The sequence below is a fragment of the Planococcus citri genome, chromosome 2 (genome assembly GCF_950023065.1).
Source record: "Planococcus citri chromosome 2, ihPlaCitr1.1, whole genome shotgun sequence".
NCBI lineage: Eukaryota > Metazoa > Arthropoda > Insecta > Hemiptera > Pseudococcidae > Planococcus > Planococcus citri.
In genome coordinates this window covers 56,962,854-56,982,987 of record NC_088678.1, presented here as the reverse complement: position 1 = coordinate 56,982,987, position 20,134 = coordinate 56,962,854, and the positions used below count along the sequence as shown (strand labels likewise).

At 35.6% G+C, this 20,134-nt stretch overlaps 2 protein-coding genes across 3 annotated transcripts in view; both read left to right on the top strand.

Moving 5' to 3' along the window:
- Positions 1-20,134, top strand: part of LOC135836612 (uncharacterized) — a 196,816-nt gene that overhangs the window by 35,584 nt on the left and 141,098 nt on the right. The gene's annotated exons all lie outside the window — the stretch shown is intronic.
- On the top strand, positions 7,621-19,211 carry LOC135836610 (uncharacterized). Its single transcript, XM_065351547.1, has 2 exons — positions 7,621-9,627; positions 16,290-19,211. The coding sequence occupies exons 1-2, from the start codon at positions 9,613-9,615 to the stop codon at positions 18,552-18,554; spliced, it is 2,280 nt and encodes a 759-aa protein (XP_065207619.1). The 5' UTR covers positions 7,621-9,612; the 3' UTR covers positions 18,555-19,211.

Below are 20,134 nucleotides of genomic sequence, written 5' to 3'. Positions count from 1 at the left end.
AACTAAAAGTAACTTTTGGTTACTTTTTCAAAATTTTGGCTACTTAAGCTACTTTTTTTTGAAAAATTATTTTTCAAAATCTTGTCCCTATAGCTACTTACTTTTTGAATAAAAAAGAAAAAATGTTAATAATAATATCAACAGGCACTGAAAATAATGTACAAACGTATTCACTTTTGTATTCTTTTCGAACTGTTTACGAGTACTTTGCCTTTTCAGTAGTTACGGTTTCTCTTTTTCACCTAAAAATGCTAAAAAATTTCACTTTTTTGTTACAAAACTGCTGAAAAGTTTCGCTTTTTTGCCCTAGAAATTCTAAGAGTCTCATTTTTTCCAAAAATACTAATTAACCAAAAATTTCCAAAAAAGCTCTGCCATTAATCATCAAAATTGTCAATAATGTCGCTTTTGGCCCAAATTTTTTTTTCTTGCACAAAATTTTACTTTATTTGATGAAGCAGAAATATTTTAAAATTCAGACACATGAAAATTCTGTGAGGTAATTTTCAAAAAAAATTCAAAATTCCAATTTTTATGCAAATATTTTTTAAAATATTGGTACAATCATATTTTAAAATGAAATTAGGTAAAAATCAATCATATTTCATTTTTGTAGATTTTGTTGCAATGCAAAAATTGTTCGTTATACGTAAGTTGTCAAAGCTATTTAAAAAATGGATTTAAATTTTGTGTTTTGGAGCGTTAAATTTTTCCTTTGTAGGTCTTATAAAAGAAATTCAGAAAAACAATCGAAAAAATTTTCAGCTGATGTAATTTTGCGGCAAATTTCCATAAATTCAAAATTTTAGGGAACTGAATTTCATTTTTCAAATACCTAGTTCCAAAATCGTATCATTTTTGTAGGTAAGTCATGCATATGACTCCTGGAATTACCAAACAATTTGTTTTTTTTTTTTTGTTTTTTTTTAAACTAGGTAATTTTTTCTATTTTTAATATACATTCTGTCAAACTTTGAAAAATCGAATTTCCTCATGAGAAAAATAATAAATCATCTAACTTGAGTTGAAAGCAAAACTTTCGTTTGCCAGAATTCGAACTCATTTTTAAAAAAAATAGCTGTAATAAGCGAAAAATCTTAAAAAAGTAACCAAAAAAGCGATAAAACATGCGCGAAACATTTTAATGTTGGAAAAACCAGAAATTTTTGTTTTCAATTAAAATCTATAAAAAACTAAACTCGATAAGTTGCTGTATATGGCTCATTAAATGAAATAAAAAAAAAAAAAAGAAACTTGCACAAACGTTATCCAAAATCAGGACTTTTTGGTAATTATTGACAGAAAGTGATATTTCGTAATTTTTGCCAAAAAATTTTGAACATCTTTTGTAACCTTTTGATTTATAAAGCGAGATTTTTTGTCAACACTGAAAAACCAAAAAGAAAATTTCGTAATTTTTGACAAAAAGCGTCGAGGCTTTTGACAATTTTAGCAAATAATAAAGAGCTTTTTAGCGATTTCTGACAAAAAAGTGACGTATGTATTAGGATACTTTTTGTAAAGTTGTCGAAAAAAACACAATTTTTGCAATATTTTGCAGAAAACCAGACTTCGGCAATCATTTCAGCAAAATGCACGGCTTCTTGGCAATTTTGCTGAAATTTGCCAAATGCAAAACTTTGAAAATTTTTGGCAAAAATGATACTTTTTGGAAATTTTTGTCAAAAAAGAGAGATTTTGGGTAATTTTTTAATACTAGATTTTATAGAGGAAAAAGTGTTTTTTTTTTAGCGACTTCGCGTGAGATGTTTGTCAAAAAAGCAAGACTTTCACAGTTTTAGCAAAAAGCAGGATTTTTTGGCAATTATCGGCAAAACTTTTTTGTAATTTTTGTCGAAAATGCTGTCTTTTTTTATTTTTTGCAATTCTTAATAATTCCTAGAAAAAAACAAGACTTGAATATATTTTGGAAAAAAAATGAGACTTTTTGGAATTTTTTGAAAGAAACCACACATTTTAGCAACTAAAAAAGACTTGGGGTACTTATCTTCCCTATACTTTTTATTATATTTTCAAATTCGACGTTCATTTTCAAAAAAGTCATGCCCATTTTCCTTAATCAAATTTTAATTTTTCCAGTAAATTTGTTTTTTGTAGATGAATATTTATATTAGGAAAATACCGGAAAACTAGTACCCACCTAATCATTTGGGGAATCGGGATTCGGGAGAAAAAATTCTTGAAATTGTCCATTCAGGAAAATTTCTATTATGGAAAACCGATGAATACTTGAGAAGTATCCGAGTACGAGCCCCCTACTTAAGGGAAAATGAGACCTCCAAAAAATTCAGTTTTTCGCTTTATCTTGCGAATAACGAATTTTTCGAGGAAAATAGGTTAAAATTTCTTACTGAAGAAGAGCTATGAATTTTTTCTATCAACCCCTGCGTCACCTCGCAAGTCACCTTCTCCCCTCCAAATGCGGATCAGAACAATTTCGAGGTTTTCGATGAGTTTGCTGAACCATATAGGAAATTCGATGGTAGGTACGTACTTGAATAATTTTAAATTAAATCTTATACAAATTTAGTTACTTACCTAGTACCTACCTAAACCTATATTACAGATTCTTCTTCCCTTTCCCCCCTAAATTTATGCCCTCTGCCACTTAGGCACTCTGCATAGTTTGGGCCTGTTTTTGAGATAACTGTGTTAGGTGACACATCCAGTGACTGTCATCCTGAAGTTTCATTAAATATACCGCACAGGCAAGTCCGTAGGCTTGAATCTCCTTCTTCCCTGTTGACAAAAAATTTGTATTATGCTATTTAAACGCATTGGAGGATTTCACATGGCCTTCCATATATCCAAAAGTTTTTTTAATAATAATATTATTCAACTTTCATTTTTGAAAAATTTTGACTTCACTAGTAAGTAAGTACATGCATCGTACGGGTTTGCTTCGCTTTCCACATGTTTTAAAAAATTTCAAGGCATGAATGTTTTGAACCCAAAAACCATTTTGTCGCAACGTAAAAAAAACTCCAAGTTATACTTTTTTTTTTTGGCACAACTTCAAAGTTACACCAGAACAATAAATGAGTCCACCTTGTGTTGAATGTAATTCGCCAAATAAATTTAGAAAATTTTACGGTTATTTACTAAACGTTGGTGCATGGAAAAGCACATAAGCGTTTTAAAAGAAATACCCGGATACATTCGCATGTAATGCATTTAACCACACGTGTTCCAAGTATGTTCCGAGTACCCTTATGGTGCAAGCGAACAAATTAAACGAGAATTTTTGCCGAGGATTACATCCGTTTGAAAATATCTCTCCAATAATTAAAATTTATTCTTCCGCGATGGTATTTTTTTTCACTCGGTAACTCGGATTATTTCGGTATTTAATTCAACAAGGGCGCTGAAGAGAAAAGAAGTGAGACGATAATAGAGTTACTTTCACAGAACATCAAACAACGAAGAATGGAAAAAAAAGAATGAAAGAAACGAGGAAGGCTTATATCGGCAAAACTATTTTCATCGAAAATTGAGAACATCTAATCGCAGAAATTAATTCTTGACACGCATCAAGTCACGCTCAATTGAAGCTTTTCTCCCTTTTTAGTATTTTCAAACGCTCGTGTGTAGCGAGAGCTAGGTCTTCTTTTTTTTATATTCAACGCTGCAAAAAGCCTACGGTAAGAAATTTCAACGAAAACGGTGAAAGTTAAAAGATGGATCAAATATACTTTTAATGAACGTTCCTTTTTGCGGAGCATTAAAAAAAATGAGATTACATTGTGACGTTCTGTGCGCTCCTCGAGTAGGTACGTACGGTACGGCTCGCTGTAATACATTCGGACTCGGACGCGCTGAGCCAAATTCTCTCCATATAATGAAATTTATTCGTTTAAAAAAAGAAGAAAGGAAAAGCCGAAAAAGAAGGCGCGCAAAATCGTATTAAAACTACTCGAATAGAGCCAATTGCGAGCTTAGTATGAATTCAGCTCGGTCAGCAGGAAATGAAGAAAGCAGTTTTTCAAAACCCTTAATTGAGATGGCAGAAGTTAATCAAAGCCTATCAGAATGTAGATAGTAATTTATAAAAGTAACATGGCATTTCAATCCGACACCTTTCGCTCGTCGTCGTGCTCAACACTTCATTCGACAAAATCTTTCCAATAATCAAACGAATCGGCACTTACAACTTTGTGAGAAATCGAGTCGTGAGCCCCCGTATCGGCTTATCAATCAGTGTTATTCGATTAACCCGCGAAATAATCCATGCTCGAGAACCTACGAATGTCCACCAGACGTCGAATTCGTGCCCGGAATTCATTTGACTTTTTGTCCTTCCGTACTTTATAATTATCGTTACCATTAAAGCTTACGCCGCCTTATAATAACACCTTTCATAGCTTCAATAACCATTTGGAATGTTTTCAGTATAATCCATAAAGCCCTAGTAAAATGGCCCGAAAAAACCACCCCGTTGCAAAATCTAAGCGTTCAACTTTTTAAATGCTCGAATTAACCGCGACACATGCGAAATCGCGTGACCACTTTTGAATAAATAAATTAATACATCGACCGAGTCAATAGGTCGTGTTACGAACTCCATTTTTCTTCCAACTTTTTTTTTACGGCGAGTCTTTTTTTTAATCACGCTCCATTAGAGTACAACTGGCGCAAGCCAGCTTGATGTACTTTTCTACGAATCCCGCAAAGGGTAAAAAAAAATGAAAATTTTAGCAATTGTCGTCGAACGAAAGTTGATAAATTATATTTTATTGATTTTCGCTTCAGAAAAAAAAATCATCGAGTCCATGAGATAGGTACGTACATTCTCTTATACAGTGAATATAAACAGTTCTTGCGTTTCTTATTTTTTTTCTTCAAAGAAGTAAATTGGCCGATACTTATCTGGAATTATGTTGACACGAGGTTATTTCGGGGGTTCGTCTGATTTAGAGCTTTAATACAGGAAATTATATATTTTCTTATTGATGTTTATTTATCGATAAAGTAGTACAAGAAAGTATTATAGCGAATTATCAACTTGGTACTACTTACACAAACAGAGCTGTTCTCTAGCACCAATTCCCACATGAACCATTTATCCAGAAGGTATACCTACCTACGTATACGTTTTCTCTACCTGTTTGACCTTATTTTCGAAAAGAAATACATTTGGAATTTCGTAAATATGGCTTTCGTGCAACGAACACCTTTTATCGACTCGAGTATCCGATTGTGTTAATTTGATGGTGAAAACAAACAAACAAACTAATAATAAAAGTCTGAAATTGTAACTGTATGTGTCTAAAAGGAAGCGTTTTTTTATAATGCATTTTTATACTTTTAATGAAATTCTTTTCCATGAAAGGAGATCAGTGAGCATTTGGACGCAAAGTCCTGAAAATAACAGCAATAAACAACACTTAAGTAAAAGTACATATAATAAGAGTATTGAAATATCTAATTACCTACTGTGTGAATTGCTCTCCAAAAATCAGCAGGGAATGTTACTTCAAAATTAAAAAATCGTGCTCAATCTACATTTCAAAGAAATAAACGAATAAAAAATGTGATTCAATATCTCAGCCCATCGGGCGAAATGCTCTTTTTATACAAGGTATCCGAGGAGTGGTGGTACAAACTTCAGATTTGGATATAACCGGGTACAAATAAAAAACAAAAACATGGGATATACAAGTTGCCTGTTTTGAAAATTGAAGGGGCCTAATACGTTTTCAAAATCTAAGAGCCAAATCCAATTTTGACCATTGGGTCGGTAGTACTTTGAAAATGAACAAAATTACCTTATTATTACTTTTTGCCTTCGAAGCTCGACAATTTTCAATTTGTTGAAAATTTCATTAAATTTACAATTTTTGAGCTTTAAAACTTCTTAAATACCATCAGGTGGGGTCGCTTTGATAAAAAAAATGTTTTCTGCTCTGTATGGCGTAGAAAGATGTTTTCGAAAAAATTGCACCACTCAGTGTGTAAAGTACGTCAAAACGCACCAAATGACTTTTTTGTTTTTTGTTTTTTTTGTGCCTCAAAATTGCCCTCAAAGGCCGTATCATAGTCACCCACGAGATGGGGTCACTTTGATAGGGGTACTTTTTTTTCAAAAAATGATTTCTCATCACCTTTAGGCCTACCATACAAAATTTCATCAATTTTGGCCGAGAGGAAGTCATCATATTATTGAAAAAGCGATAAAAGCCCCTGTATTTCCTCAATTTTTTATAAAATTCAGTTTTTTAGCAACATTTTTAGATATTCAATAAAATACCTTTGCGACCTATCAAAATGGGATGAAATTTCACACTGAATCCGAAAATGGCATTGATTTTCACTTTAGTCTCAAAACTTAAATTTTTAGCCTCAAAAATGAAAAATCGATGACATTCCCACTGAGAACAATGGGCCAAGGATCGGAGGCACCTCAACCTAGAAACTCGAAATTTTTGGAGATATTTCCCAAGGAGTGTAGCTTTACGATAGACTATCAGCCAATATTCTATTACATATCTGAAAATACTATAACATCAACTTTTTGTTGAGTGTTGAAAAATCTTGAAAAATTACCACTTTTAAAAAACTCGATTAAAAGCGGGGACGAAAATAATTATTCACCAACTCAACACTGTTATCATATCAATTCACCATCAGTGTAACCACTTCGCTCGGAAAAAAATGTAATTCGACGTTTTACTCGCTCCACAGATCAAAACGTGCAGAAAAATAAGCGCTATCAAAGTCACCTCGCGAAATCAAAGCGACCCCACCTGACGGTAGTGTAAGAAAAGAAATGATCGTAACAAAATTTGTTCATTTTTTGATGTAATATTCATTCTTGTATTTTATTTTTCTCGTCGATTTTTTAAAATTAAAAATCATTTGTATGTAGCTCCTTCAATTTGCAATGAGTTATGCCAAAAGTCCTATAAGTAATTTTGTTTATTTTTCAAAGTACTGCCGATCCTATGGTCAAAATTGGATTTTGGCTCTTGGTTAGATTTCGAAAACGTGTTTTATCCCTTCAATTTCCAAAATAGGCAACTTATTTATTTTACGTTTTTTTACCACTTCCCGGACACCCTGTAGATTAATTAAACTGAAACCTCATGAAATGGAGAGTAGAATAAAACTGCAAAAAATCGAATCAAACATGATGTGTGTTTGGTAGAGTGAGCTGTCTTTAACTTTTTTTGAAAAATTGGAAAGGGGATTCCAAAAAAAGTTGTGGGGGACCTCAAAAGACTACGGGAAAAATAATGTGAGCAATTACCACCAAAAAAAAAACTTTTGATTTTCAATGTAAGTTCTCCAGGATATTTCTTTTCTATTGGAGTAATTTTTTCAGACATTTTTGAAACTATTTTTCAATTTTAGAGTGTGAACTTGATGTACTTATCCCATTTTTCCTCACTTTCCTGATGTTTGAAAAATTATGTGGGTGGATATTTCCGTCTGAGAAAATATCAAGGATTACGATGTCGGAAATCGAAAAGCTCTAGAGTTACTCCATCTGTTTCGACGCTACTTCAAAGTTTTACCAACGCTTCGAATCCTTTATCGCCCACATTTCCAAATTTGTACCTACCAAAATATGGCTTACCTATTTAACACCGTACTGTAGTATAAGTACCCCTTGCTATCATGGGATAGACTGTACTTACTACATGAATTCGAAGAGCTTACGTCAAAGAATAAATCTAGAGTGGGAAATGGAAAAGTTTATGACGCTAGGTACTTACCTACCTAGCGGCAGTATGTTTTTATTCGATGTAATAGTAAGAACGTGTGATATATGTTCGACCGTTTTTTTTTTATCTTTTATTATTCAATTTGTAATGTAAAATGTTTCTAATTCGAATGATTAATTAAACTATTTTTCAATGATCTAATATTTCGTGTCGTGAAAGTTAATTTGCTCAAAGGAACATGTTTTTCTGATCGATTCGAGTATTGGATCTAATGGAGTAAGTCATATTTTCGAGTACACCGGCATGGCTGGGACTTGATCCCATGCCAGTTCCGGTCAGAATATAGGTCTTATTTCATAGTTAGGTTTAGAGATAGCCAAGGTAAATGGCTCCGTTAAAATCTGAGTACGAAATATCCAAGGTAATGGTTTAGTGGTTAGATTCAATTAGATAGTCTAGTTAAAGACTTAATAGTACCTAATTAATGAATTGAGATGATCTCGGTGTAGATCTATGAAGACAGTACCATCTATTTTCTCCCTTGAGGTTGAAATGTACGTAATTCTTAGTTAATTACAATTCGAATTATATAATTAGGACAAGTCCGAAACATGATTGTCGTTTTGATAGGCTCTGCCTATTTTGTAAAATATGTGTAAATCTCCCCTCTCTTTTGGTTTCTTGCTTGTTAATTCGAATCATATTATCATTATTTTCAATAGAGCTTAATTTTATGTTGATAGGTAGGTTTCCTTTTATCCTAAATACCCATCCCAATAATCCTATATGTGAATCCTTTTATACCTACAACACTCGCTACTCTCCCTAGTCTAAAATTATTCATCTATTTCCTAATACCTATCCAACATAAAATTAAAATGGCGCCCAACGTGGGGCTAGGGCTTAGTGTGTGTAAGTAGGTTTAATTACCTAATTAAAATTATTAATTTTCGATCTTTTCGTGTCAAAATTCCATTCGGACATGTGGTTCAAATTTTAACATGAAAATAGGATTCGAATAACAAATAGGCCTAGATTAGTTTTATCTCGTTATCGCAATGTGCCATTCTCTCGCCTATAGGAAAGTTCGGTCAGTCTCGGATAGGTAGGTACTGAATTGGTAGGTACCTATCTTCCTAGGGGTATTTGCGTGTGAGAGAGAATGTTTTAACTCGTGCATAATTGTACTAGCCTTCTAACGCGATAAAAATGTAACAGAAAAGTACCAGACCATCGAATGCAACGAGAAACGAACGAGATAACGATTACTCTTCAGCTGCTACAAAGTACCAGATTTGCATAGCATTAGAAATAAAACATGTTACAACTAGATTTACGTTCAAGTACGTTGTATTGCTATGGCAAGGCAGGGTTTGAGTAATAAAGGCCGCTAAATTATTTTCCCCTCTCCCGCATATGTTCGAACACCTGAGTGTTTGAAATATGCCTTAGCATTAGTATGTGTTTTTATAATAAAATCATCAGAAAATCAAATAAAAAAATTACGTGTAGAAAAATCGACACTCGCGTCGACTAAATTCCAAGAATCGTAGGATATTTTTTCTAGGTATTGTTATTGTGATGTCGAGTCGCCATTTTGTAATGCTTATCTCTATTGTCTATTTCCAAACGATCGCAGTGTTTTGATACAAGCTCTTTGAGTATTCTTTCTACTTTCATTCGATGAACATCTTTGATTTTGCGTCGCGTAATTTTTCATCTATTTATGCTTTGTTTTTTGCGATTTTTAATTCGAATAAATGATGCGATCGTGTAATTAATGAGTAATTGATTAACGTAAAGGATTTTGTGGAGTTAAGTGCGATTTATTCGTGTTATTGTTCGATTTCGGTATCTCTCAGATCCAGCCGAATACGTTATCTTTGTTTACCTTTTGGAATCGCTTGTTTTCGTATTGATATTTACTATGACTTCGATTGAGGTAAAGATTTTGGAATTTTGTCTAGATATGTGTTGTATTTTTCTTTTGTGTGTATTTATGTAAGCTCAAAAGTATTTTACGTGCCAAAATTGGTTATGTGAATAACCTGGCGCCTGACGTGAGTATTTGTTTCCTTTTAGATTTGTTTCATGCACGTCAGGTATTTTTGAGCTGTTAGGTTAGTTTGTGTTAATGTTAGAGTAGAATTCGAATGTAAAACCATTACCTAAGGATTCGAATAGTTAGGGAACTAGGTTCAGTTAGGGATTTAGTTAGTTAGGAATATTCTGACCGGAACAAGCCATTGGTGTGCTTGAATCTCCATTAATTCGATTTGTATACAGTGAATAGTGAAGAAGAATTCAACGTTGCTGATATCGACGATTCGATTGTAGACATTCGATCATTCGATCCAGCTATCATCAACTTTACGATAAATAGTAGTGATATTAACCTCGAAATTTCGAATAACGAAGAAAGCGACGATTCTGTTCAAACGATAACCGAAGCAGACGATTCAATTGAACGAGAACTTCGCGGTATTCGAGACCAGTTTAACGAAACTCGATCCAATTTCTCCGACGACGAATTCGAATTACCTAAAAAATCCAGAAAATCTCGCAGTTTGTCGAATTCATCATCATCATCGATTGCTTCTGCATCTCCAACTTCGATTACAAATAAATTTGAATTATTATCAACTGAAGAAAAGAAGAGTAAGCGTCAGTCTCGTCATCGTCGAAGAGCTAAACTTTTCTCTCCAGTTGGCCCACATTTACGTGCGATTTCACATCCGCCTGGTTTCTATAGAGAAACAAAACCAACGTTTCGACCTCGTACAAAAAAGACGTACGATTCTAACGACAGTGATTATCACGAAGTTCGCGAAGAAATACCTGTTGAAGAAATTGCTGAAGTATTCGACGAAGTCATGCAAGCTGAACTCGAGGAGTTGAGAGCTAAGTACGCTGATTTACAAGCGACTGAGAGGTCTCTTCGCGAGAGATTGAATACTCGAGAATCTCTCCAGAATGATCCAGTTCCAGGAACGTCAACTGGAACCGGAGGTGTCTCTGCCAAACAATTATGCGATATATTGGCTGTTAATAATAGCACTTTTGCCGAAGAAGTTGCTAAACAATTCTCTATCTACGCTCCACAACCTCAACAACAAGGTGGACGTGGTGGTGGAGGTGGAGGTCGAAATCAAGACTTTGTTCCTCAACCTACTTGTTTGATAATACCGAAACGCAACTATAATTTAGCAGCTGATAGCGAAGAGCTTTCTTTTGGTATTCCTGGTACTAGATCGTTATTGAAAATTTCACCAGTTGTATTTTCCAGCGTCGATAATTCGAATCACAACAAAGCTACCAAGACAATTCTTCAAAATGCTCGTTTGAAATCTTGGACAGCTGGAAAAGACCATCGTTGTGTCGAAGAATTCATCGTAGAATTCGAAAACGAGATTCGTCAACTAGTTAAAACCAACCAAGAATACAATATTGGATTCGATCATTTTCTCGATTCTCCAGATTTATTGAATTTCAAGAAACAAATGAAAGTAGATACTCCATGGCATGAGAATGCGATCAAATTGATTCAAATGTATTCGAATGTTCGTGAGCATTCTAATGAATTAAAATGTTTCAATGAGAGTGTCAAAAAACCTCAACAGAGTGCTGTCGATTATGCCACTTTTTGGTTACGTCGTTTACATTGGAACTCCTCGGTAGAAGCGAAATACGTATCTGAAGTTTTATTGGAAGACAATAAAATTGGAATGAAATATCGAGAAATTTTCAAAGAGTGTTCACCAACCGACTCTATTGAAGATTTAATTGAAAAAATTACGAAACTTGAATTCTCCGGTACTTCTAAAGAAAAGAATATTGACGCATCTTCGTATTATCATCAAGTCACGAAACCTATGCTTGACAAAGAGAAGAAATCATATTCGAATAAAGATGGTTCAAGTTCCAGTAAATCTTCCAGTGGTTCCAGTTCGAATAAAGAGCCACCAAAGCCATCTTCGAATAAGCCAAATCCTTTTGAAAAGTTTAAAAAGGGTCAGCTGCTCAAATACGTCAGTTCAAAAGATGGCAAATACCAATTGAAGAAAATCGAGAGCATAAAGGAAGTAGAAAATGAACCTAATGCTCAAATTTACATCATCGATCAAAATCATCAATTAATCGATTACGTGAAGCCGAAAGAACATGAACCAGAACCTGAAGGTGAAGCTTTCGATTGCGAATTCGATCCCAATGATTTAAACTACTGAAAGGTGCTACCAAAGGTCGCAGTAGTACCTTCACTCGAGTTAAGCCGACCAAAAAGCTCACTTTACCGAATGCTTCCATTGTAAATACCAAAAATGCACCGATTGTACCACCAGTCATTCCAGAAATTCCAAAACAGAAAGAACCAGTTTATTTGTTTTGTGATGGAATACTTTACATCGGTAGCAACGTCATGTTCCGTTTCTTGCGTCAATATGATAAGAAACCCGCTTGTAATTTGGAAAATTACAAATTAGTTGGTGACAATTTAACTGCTAAAAAAGTCAATCAGTTATTCGATGAACACACCTTCGATATTCCGGCCGGCGTCGAACATGCAATTATCCATCTAGGATTGCAAGAATCAATATTCAAGAAGCTTGATAGTTCGATTTTCCAAATGGAATTGGAAAAATTGATCATGCGATTACGTGATAATTACCAACTCAAGCACATTGTTCTCGCTTTGATCGCTCCGACTAACTTTGCTGTTCCAACAGTAGAATATTGGGAAACTCTCGAAGAAGTAAATAAAACGATTTACTTTACAGCAGGCAAGCAAGATAAATGCCTGTTTAGGAACGCGTTTTCCCCATTTGTAAAACGCAACGAACTAATTCCAAATGAAAAGCGATGGTTTAAATACGTGGCTGAAGGAAATATCTTGTACGATATAAAAAGAGAATTATATCAAGGTGGCGTTAATCCGAAGACCGCTAAAGCAGATTTGGCAAGTTGGAAAATATTCGAATTAAATAAACTACAATACGAAATGTGTAGCTTTATGAAGAAGTTTTGCCATATCAACATATTCGAATCTACAAAGCCACAACCGAAAGATGAAAATCTCGATCATCTTTATGGACGTACAGATGCTCCAGTAGTATTCAATTTGAATGACAGCATCATCGACGTATTACAACCAGTCGATATTGAGTATTCGAATAAAGACATTTCACCTAAAATCAAAGTTCAATTTGGCAAAATCGAGATCGATGCTCTGATTGATAACGGGTGTTCGCACGTTCTAATGAACGAAAACGCTTACGAGCGTATTTTAGCAGAATATCCAGAATACAAGAAAAGCGAAGTGAAAGCTGAAGGGATGGGCCAGAAGTTTACATTGGCTGCTACAAAATCACATCCTAAGATAAATAAAATGGCATATTTATCAATCAGCTTTCCTACTCAAAAGCCAAATAAGAGCGTCTATAACATTCAAGTATTCATTGTTAAAGACCTCAACGCTCAGCTTATCATCGGTCGCAACCTAATGCGAGCATTCGAAATGGTCATCTTTACGGCGAAAAATTATATCGAATTAACTGATCCTGCCAATACTTCCGGTAAAAATCGAACGTTCACGATTCCGTATCAAGAAGCTGAAAAAGTTCCAGTCAATTTCGAATTAAAACCTGATCCTAAACAACAGCCGTTAAAAGAGGTTCATTTCATCAACTTCATCAAACCAGAAGAAATATTTTCGATTAGCGAGAATCCTGAGTATGTCATCGAAACTGAGCTTCGTTACAAAATTGAAGAAGCTGTCGAAGGCACGGAATTATCTCAAAAACACAAAGGTACGTTGCGTAAACACCTATATAACAATTATGAGCCATTTGAAAACAGGATAGGTCTATGTAATTGTTACGAGCATAGGTTTGCCTTTGTGGGAAATAAACTTCCCCCTCCTCATAAAGTTTGGTGTAAAACCAGGCCTATTCCACATCGATATGAAGATGGAGTCCACGAAATCATCCGAAAGTGGAAAGAAGAGGGAAAGGTAGTTGAAAGACAGTCTCCTTATAAATTAGGATTAGTATACGTTGACAAAGGAGGTGGTAAAGTTCGAATCTGTCTTGATGGTCGTCCATTGAATGAATTTATCTATCGTCATTCTACAGAACCTCCGAACATAAACCATATGCGTATGAAGTTCAAAGACGCGAACTACTTTACGATATTCGATTTCAACAATGGTTTTATGCAAATAAAAGTAGTCGATGACCAACAATGCGTTTTATCATTTACTGTCGATGGCATTCCATTAGTCATGACAGTAGTTGGTTTTGGTACGGAGGATTCCCTTGCAGCATTTGTCTACGCTTTGAGATTGGTACTCCGCGGATGTGAAGATTTCACAGGAGTTTACGTAGATGATGTAATTATCTATTCGAAGACAATAGAGGAGCATCTTGAGCATATTCGAATCTTTCTCGAAAAAGTCAAAGCTGCGGGAATGACTTTAAATCTCCGTAAGACACAGTGGTGTCGAAGAAAAATAAAATATTTGGGAATGATCTTTTCTGACGAAGGCGTACAGGTAGATCCAGAAAAGATAGAACCGATATTGAATTTTGAGCTTCCCAAAGATGTAAAGTGCCTCCAGCAGTTTCTCGGTATGTTTCAGTACTACCGAGAATATATGCCGAGAATCAGCCTGCTGTGTGAGCCTTTATATGCGATGATTGCTAAAAAAGGTGTTTTCATTTGGACTGAAGAGAACATCCAATGTTTCAATTTATTGAAACAAGAATTGGCCAATGAAACCCTTCTCACTTACCCTGACTTTTCCAAGCCCTTCTACGTGTATACTGATGCGTCTACGAAGGCAATTGGAGGTGTTGTTATGCAACCGAATAGAAAGAATGGGAAAGAGCTTATGATGCCGATAGCTTTTACTTCCAGAGTCTTAAAGGGATACGAGAAATCCTACTCTGTGATGGAGCTAGAATTATTAGCCGTTGTACATCTATTGGCTAAAAATTATTATTTGCTCGCTGGAAATGAGGTGAACTTGTATACTGACAACATAGCAGTCACCTATTTAAAGAAAAATCAATTACTTCCGAATAGAATTATAAAGTGGTTACTTTACCTGGATAATTTTCGTATCAATATTCGTCATATTGCTGGAGCTGATAATTCGATCGCAGATTTTTTGTCTCGCTATTCATTTAACATCACTGAAAACGATAAGAATTTCACCATATTTCTATTCGATTATGTAACACCGAAGTGTTTGTATACTGAATTTCGAAGACTTCGTTCGATTCAAAATAATGATACAGCAGTTCAAAATTGGATCGCAAAAGCACCAGAACGAGTTCGAATTGATGATGATTTAAAATTGATTGTTTTCCAAAATCAAAATGACCAAGAATGGAGAATTTTTATTCCAAGTAATCTCCAACTTGATATCATTAACCATTATCATTATGACTATGGGCACGTTGGAATTACAAAATTAATTCGAATCATTCGAAGGCATTTTGACTGGCCTGGACTGACATCTCAAGTGCAACAATACGTTAATGGTTGTATATCTTGCCAGGTATCAATGCGAACTACGTCAAGAATGTATGGTCCAATTCAATCGATAACATCTGACAATTTTAATCACATTCTTTGTCTGGATAATTTTGGCCCGATTCCATCGAGTACAGCTGGTGTTGACCATGTATTCGTAATAGAGGATCATTTCACCAAATACGTTAGACTTTACCCAATGAAAGTCGTGACCTCTACGAATATCATTGATCGAATGGAAAAATGGATGGCTGAATTTGGTTGCCCAAAGATCATTTTGAGCGATAATGGACCGCAATTTTCTTCAAAACTATGGAGAAAATATTGGCTCAAAAAGAATGTTCAAATACGTTATACATCACGTTATACACCAAACTCGAATCCTGCCGAACGTATAATGAGCACATTAGGTTCAAGTATTCGAAAATACCTCAGTGATAGGCAGAAAGCATGGTGTCGTATTATTCCTGATATTGAGCGAAAACTCAATTACACTGAGAGTGCTGTGACTGGATGTATTCCCTATGAAGCAGTTAAAGGTAGACTCGTTCCTGATCCACTCGTTGAAATTGTAAAGAAACGGAAATTACCTGAAAATCTCCATCAGAAGATATTCGATAATCAACGTAAAGAAATCGAGAAAAGAAGAGAATATTTTAGCAAAGTTCATCCTCCAGTTCGATTAAAAGAAGGGGATCGTGTCTTCGTAAAAAACCGAGTCCAATCTTCGAAAGAAAAAGGTGTCGCCGCTAAACTGTCTCATCAGTGGAAAGGTCCTTATAAAATAGTCAGTAAACCTTGGATCAACGTTTACGAGTTGGAAGACGAAAATAGACCCGGCTACATCATTCGTGAGAACATTAGACATCTGAAAAAATACGACAAGGCAACTGATGATCCAGAAACGCCTCCTATAGAGTAGTGTCTTAAGTCTCGTCTTGTCTTAGTCTTCTTTTCTCCCTCTCTTTTTTTTAAATATATTTTAGCGTTATAAAATAGTTTGTATTCGAATAAAAAAGTCTCGTAGAATTATTCTAATCTATGAAAAATGGTATTTTAATTTGTTCACAGAATAACATGTACGCGAGTTGTCTCGAGGGACACGTGCATCCTCTAAAGAATCAACAAATGCAGAACATCGCTGCTCATACTTGCACAGCAGATGACCTTGATCTACGAGTAATGTACGTACGTGGAAAACAGCAGCGGACGTTATTGATTGTTTTCCAAGAGGTCACCTGTCCGATTAAAACAACCATTCGCCGCTATATCGATCGTCTCAATCTTCATCCTGAACTGGCAGAGTACTACAGAGAGAGCGAATTTCAACGAATCGAGCTGTATATCAGAGAGTATCTCTTAACCATCTTGGCTGCTGATCTGATAAAAGGTTTTAAGCGCTGCGTCATATCCGATCCGGCTCCGAGGCTATCTGAACAGGTGTCTTCCGTTGCGGTTGAGATCATCAATTTACGATCGTTCTTAGTTGACTCAATCACCTCGCTTTGGGTACCTCCGCCTCCTCTCGCTCGTCCGAATCTTTCGATAAATATTCGAAGAGCCTTCTCCGTCGACGATTTGAATCTACCACCGTACGTAATTCCAGCCGTTCATGTCGAAAATGCTGAGGAAGTCGCTCCTATTCGAATTCCAGCAAACGATAACGTCACAGCTACTGCTCAGTCCGCCGAAGAGAACTCCGATAATGTTCTTGATACGACTGATGGCGACGATGACGATGTGTTCGAATCAAACTCCGAGAAATTAAATAAGACATTCCACGATCTCAACGTTACTCTTTCCGAAGACGATGTTCGAATGATCAATTCAACGAAACGAGAATTATTCGTCAGCCTTACCCGATGTGATACGAAGAAATCTGAGCTGAAAAGCCCAGATGAAAGTTTGCCAGAAGCCAAACGTCATGAGCCCGAAGTGTTGCCTAAGCCACCGAAATCAGTAACATTTCACTTTGCCGAAGGTGAATTACCATCTCATCGATTAGTCACGACCGACGAACCGCTACCTTTCACTCTTGAAAGCATGTTGGCCCAATTGAAGGCGAATTCGGATAGCGCACCTTCAACTTCATATTTGGTACCTCCAGTGATTGCATCCTCAAGTGATCACATCTTCGTTCGACCGCCGCCTTCAGATGCTGAGAATGAAAAATGCAACGATAAATCCGAGAATTCATCTGATAACAAGAAGCCTGTCGATTCGAATGATGTTGAAAATGTAGTCACTGATAGATCTAGTAATTCGAATGTTCCAGCGGTGATTCCTGCAGCAATTCCAGTCATCCCTACCAACGATCATGCTTATCTTCGAGTAACGTTTCCACGGTTCAATTACGCCGAAATCGATGGCAAACAATACTTCGCTCGTGATCTTATCGATTCGGACAAAATCCCAGAGCAGAGATTCAAGACATACGTTCCGCCTTTTTATCCGAGAAATTATATACTTATGGCATTCGAATGGAACGGTCCAGATTTTTCTTCACTCTACTTACGTCTCTGGAATGGCCTCAATAGAGGGACCACCGTTAATTACCATATTGTGGTACCGATTTTTCCACGTTATGTGCGTAGACAGACGTTTGAGTGGCCTCGTACCCGAGTTGAAGCTTTATGCTGGAGGAACCACTTGAACTTTGTGCGGAAAACGGTTTCTGAAGAAATTTTTCCTCACGAGTACGTCGATTTCCCGAGATGGAGCTACGAAGACAGGAACCTGGAGGTGAATCATCTTCTCACCATACTCGGTAACGTACGTGGCCAGGAATTGGAAATAATATTTGATGCGACGTTGCCAGTTTCGTTAATCAGCCAAGACGCCGTCGACAATTTAACACCTTTTGTCGATTTTCAATTCACCGAGTTACAACATCCACGCGCCACGTACGTACCGTGGAAGGATTTTGTTCGAGTGCTTTCTCACAAACGTACTACCGTTCCTATTCGATTAACCCCTAATATCAGATGGCATGTCGAAGAAGAACATTTGTTCAATTGTTACGTCGCCGATTTCCCTGTATCTAGAGGACGTGATCCAAAGTTAGGAACGATAATTCTCGGAAGACAATTGATTCCGCACATTAATCGATTTGACCCAGATAAATTGGATATGTCGATCATGGGTCCTGAGGAGAATCGAAGGTTGCGATCAATTCGTTGTAAAGAAAAGGTCCCAGAAATTCGAATTAGGGGATTAATGCGAACGTTACGGGAAGCGACTCCTGATGACATCAAGGCTGAATTCGAACCTGTTCAGAATTATTGCATCGAGAAGATAAAAGGTTGCCGTTATGACGAAGATTATGTCGACTTTTAATTCGATTTTTGTATTTCTTCTTCTTCTCGTGTATTTTGTACGTGTTCCTCGTGAAAATTGTGAATTTTGTGTTCTGTTTATCGATTGCGACTAAATCTACCCGGATATGACTCTGTAAATATTTTATTTTTCTTTTTTCTTTTTTATTCGAATTATTGTTATTAGTGTTTAGTTCGATTTGTTTTGTTTTGTTTTTGTTTAAAAATCTGATCATTGAATAATTTTTCCTTATGAAGGTTTTGTAAAATAGTTTATTAATTTTTTTATTTGTCATTCGATTTATCATATCAGTAGAAAAATTATTGTATTTCTGTTTCTTACCTGTGTAGTCTAGCTTTTCCTTTTCCTACTCGGCGATTTCTTCCTTGTCGGGGGGAGAGTTTATGTAGTATAAGTACCCCTTGCTATCATGGGATAGACTGTACTTACTACATGAATTCGAAGAGCTTACGTCAAAGAATAAATCTAGAGTGGGAAATGGAAAAGTTTATGACGCTAGGTACTTACCTACCTAGCGGCAGTATGTTTTTATTCGATGTAATAGTAAGAACGTGTGATATATGTTCGACCGTTTTTTTTTTATCTTTTATTATTCAATTTGTAATGTAAAATGTTTCTAATTCGAATGATTAATTAAACTATTTTTCAATGATCTAATATTTCGTGTCGTGAAAGTTAATTTGCTCAAAGGAACATGTTTTTCTGATCGATTCGAGTATTGGATCTAATGGAGTAAGTCATATTTTCGAGTACACCGGCATGGCTGGGACTTGATCCCATGCCAGTTCCGGTCAGAATATAGGTCTTATTTCATAGTTAGGTTTAGAGATAGCCAAGGTAAATGGCTCCGTTAAAATCTGAGTACGAAATATCCAAGGTAATGGTTTAGTGGTTAGATTCAATTAGATAGTCTAGTTAAAGACTTAATAGTACCTAATTAATGAATTGAGATGATCTCGGTGTAGATCTATGAAGACAGTACCATCTATTTTCTCCCTTGAGGTTGAAATGTACGTAATTCTTAGTTAATTACAATTCGAATTATATAATTAGGACAAGTCCGAAACATGATTGTCGTTTTGATAGGCTCTGCCTATTTTGTAAAATATGTGTAAATCTCCCCTCTCTTTTGGTTTCTTGCTTGTTAATTCGAATCATATTATCATTATTTTCAATAGAGCTTAATTTTATGTTGATAGGTAGGTTTCCTTTTATCCTAAATACCCATCCCAATAATCCTATATGTGAATCCTTTTATACCTACAACACTCGCTACTCTCCCTAGTCTAAAATTATTCATCTATTTCCTAATACCTATCCAACAGTACATACCTACATTGTCGACAAATAGGTAGAAAATTAAAGTCAGAAACGTTTTGAGAAAAATTCACCTCAAACGATAAACGCGTTGTTTTTGAAAAATCCACTATACAGAGCGAGTGAGTTTGTTACGTAGAAATGACAATAGCACCGAATTACATACAAATACGCATTCGACTCAATGTTGAAGTTATTCCCTGGGCAAACAAGACAACACGTATTTCATATCAAGATGTGAACTGCGTTCAAAAGGCATAATT